The 2835-nt window shown below is 35.8% G+C and overlaps 1 protein-coding gene across 1 annotated transcript in view; it reads right to left on the bottom strand.

The window, feature by feature from the left end:
* Positions 1-2167, bottom strand: part of Mgam2 (maltase-glucoamylase 2 (putative)) — a 78174-nt gene extending 76007 nt beyond the window's left edge. The window contains 1 exon segment of the mRNA XM_021165279.1: positions 2062-2167. Within this exon segment, the coding sequence (XP_021020938.1) occupies positions 2062-2167 (106 nt within the window).
* Positions 2168-2835: the final 668 nt, after the last annotated feature.

Below are 2835 nucleotides of genomic sequence, written 5' to 3'. Positions count from 1 at the left end.
TGTGTGTGTGTGTGTGTGTGTGTGTGTGTGTGTGTGTGTGTGTGTGTGAGAGAGAGAGAGAGAGAGAGAGAAGGCAGTTAGAACAGTTAAAACTGGATTAATGATTTATTTAAACATGGAATCTGAAGCTGAGACAACCTTGGAAGAAAATATGGAAATAACATTATATTTGACTTTGCAACAAGCACAGACAACAAGAGCAAAAATAGACAAATGGGACTACACAAAATTAAAAACCCTCTAAGTATCAGAAACATCAACTAAAAGAAACAACATATTGAAAGCGAGAGTCTACATGTATATGTGAGTCATATGCCTGATAAGGCATTAGTTTCCAAAGTCTGTAAGGAATCCCTCCAAAATAACTAACTTGCTTTAAAATTGGGCTAAAGATACTGATAAGTCTTTCTCCAAAGAAAACCCACTAATGGCCAACAGGTGCAAAGACATGCTGACCATTACTAATCACTAGGGATTTGAAAATCAAAACCTTTGTATCATCAAAGCAAAGATACCATATCACATCCATTCAGATGGCAATGACCAAACAAAAGAAAACATAACTGTTGGTGAGGATTGAAAATTTTGGATCCTTGTATACTACTGATAAAGAATTAAAAACAAAACTACGGCATGATTCTTTAATGCCATTTCGGAGTAGTTATAAATCTGGATCTTGAAGAAATATTACACTTGTCCAAAGTCTGTGGCACTATGCACAATGCTCAGTGGACAAAGAATGTGTGTATTATAAACAGGGAAATGTGTACAGTCAGGGGAAAGAAAGACTCCCTGTAACACACAACATTTCTGTTTTTCAAACCATGGGTACAAAACTTCAAAAAATACCAGAAAAGTCAATTGTGTAAAAACAGATAAAGCAATAACAAAGATGGATCAGATGTATCAGGGTGTATTTTCATATGAATGCATATGAAGCTTAGTTTTATGCTAAATAAAAGGAGAGATACTCACATACAATTAGGTGTTTTTTTGTTGTTTACAGTGTCATAGGGAAGAAGTAGGAATGGGCTCAAAATATACTCCACAAGGACCTTCAACCACCTTTGAAAATTACATTCTCCTAGAAAGTGATGTCATGTTCACTATTGAGAGAGAAGTAAGATAGTGCACACACAGGATCCTGAGACCAGCACAGCTCAGCTTCATAATATGTCTACTCTATAGTACTGAAGAACATTATTGAACAGAATCCCCAAATTCAAATTTAACTAACATAGATTTTTATTTTATGTTATTATCCTTGGTTTTACTTTTTTTGTTGTTTTGGTTTTGTTTTGTTTTGTTTTGTTTTTGTTTTTGTTTTGTTTTGTTTTTGTTTTGTTTTGTTTTTTGAACATGGAAATTACAACCTAGACTTACCTGAAACTCACTACTATGTAATCAGAGAAGCAAAATTTTATGCCACTTCACCTACTTTGGCTTCCCAAGAGAAACAATTTTTATATTATATATGATATTATATGTTTTATTTTATTATTTAAAATATGACATTTCTAGTAATAAGAAGTTACTCTGATGCTTCTCTGTGTAGATGCAGATACCTGCAAGAGTGTGTGGGTGGGAAAGGGAGAGGAAGAGAAAGGGAAGGGAAAAGTTTTAAAGGCATCCGTGAAGAAATCACAGCTGTTCCAGTCTTGAGATGGGCTAGAAGCTATTGTTAATTCATCCACACAGGCTGGCTTCACTAGACTTCACTTCTCTTGAGTTAGTGTCCACCTCCATAGTGATAGAATTGGCACTGTTGCCATAACTGCTCTTTCTCATCAAGAGTTCCTTACTTAAGATTCTATAAAGCTTAGCAGGCATCTCGTAAGCCTAATTCTATTGAAACTGCATCAGATGAGGCTCAGCGCACCCCACATAGCATTTACATCCAAAGTTTAGTTGCAGAAAAAGAACACTTATCTTACATTAATCATGAAGATAGATTTCGAATAGCTTGATGTAGTAGCAAGAATGAATAAAATGTTAACTCTGGAATCTAGAAGGGACTTCCTTCGCCAATCCTCCAAGCACAACACCCACCATCACCCTTACCTGATGGGTTCTCTAGCACGAGAAGCAACAAAAGGATATCTACTGCCAGTACAACCACATTGAAAATGATCAGGAAGACTTCCAATACACTGAGCTTCCTCGCCATCTAGATATAAACAGAAAACCAGATGAAAGTAATCCACAGAGCCCCACACAAGCCAATTAGAGCAGGCACTGTAACTGAATAGTCAACATGTGAGCATGGAGACATGATTTGGTCAGTAAAGTGCTTGGTTCGAAACACAAGGTCCTAATTTTTGAATCCCAGTTTGGCATACTAGGGATGCAGAGACAGAAAGATCCTGAGAACTGAGATTTGGACAGTCTACCCAATCCTTGAGCTCTGGGATTGATAAAGGAACCTCTTTTTAAAAAGTAAATTGATACCTAGTGTTGGTTTCTGGTCTCTACATACACATGTTCATATATATATATATATATATATATATATATATATATATATATATACATATACATGCACTCATATATACACACATAATCAAAAACACATACACAACTTGTCTACATAACAGATTTGATCACCAGCTTTGCTCTTTGCACAAACCATAAAATTTTGCTTACATAAACAAATGTCTCCCCTGTGCATATGTGGAGGTCAAATGAAGAATTGTAGTAATCAGTTCTCTGTACTCAGTACTAAGATGCTACATTGTTACCTTGAACTTAATACTCAGCATGCATAGAGGGTCAAATAGATACAACTAGAGAGAAAAGAATCAAGAAAGACTGATTCCAAGTCTCCTTCTACTGCCT

The sequence above is a fragment of the Mus caroli genome, chromosome 6 (assembly GCF_900094665.2).
Source record: "Mus caroli chromosome 6, CAROLI_EIJ_v1.1, whole genome shotgun sequence".
Classification (NCBI taxonomy): domain Eukaryota; kingdom Metazoa; phylum Chordata; class Mammalia; order Rodentia; family Muridae; genus Mus; species Mus caroli.
This window is presented reverse-complemented; position numbering and strand designations above follow the sequence as displayed.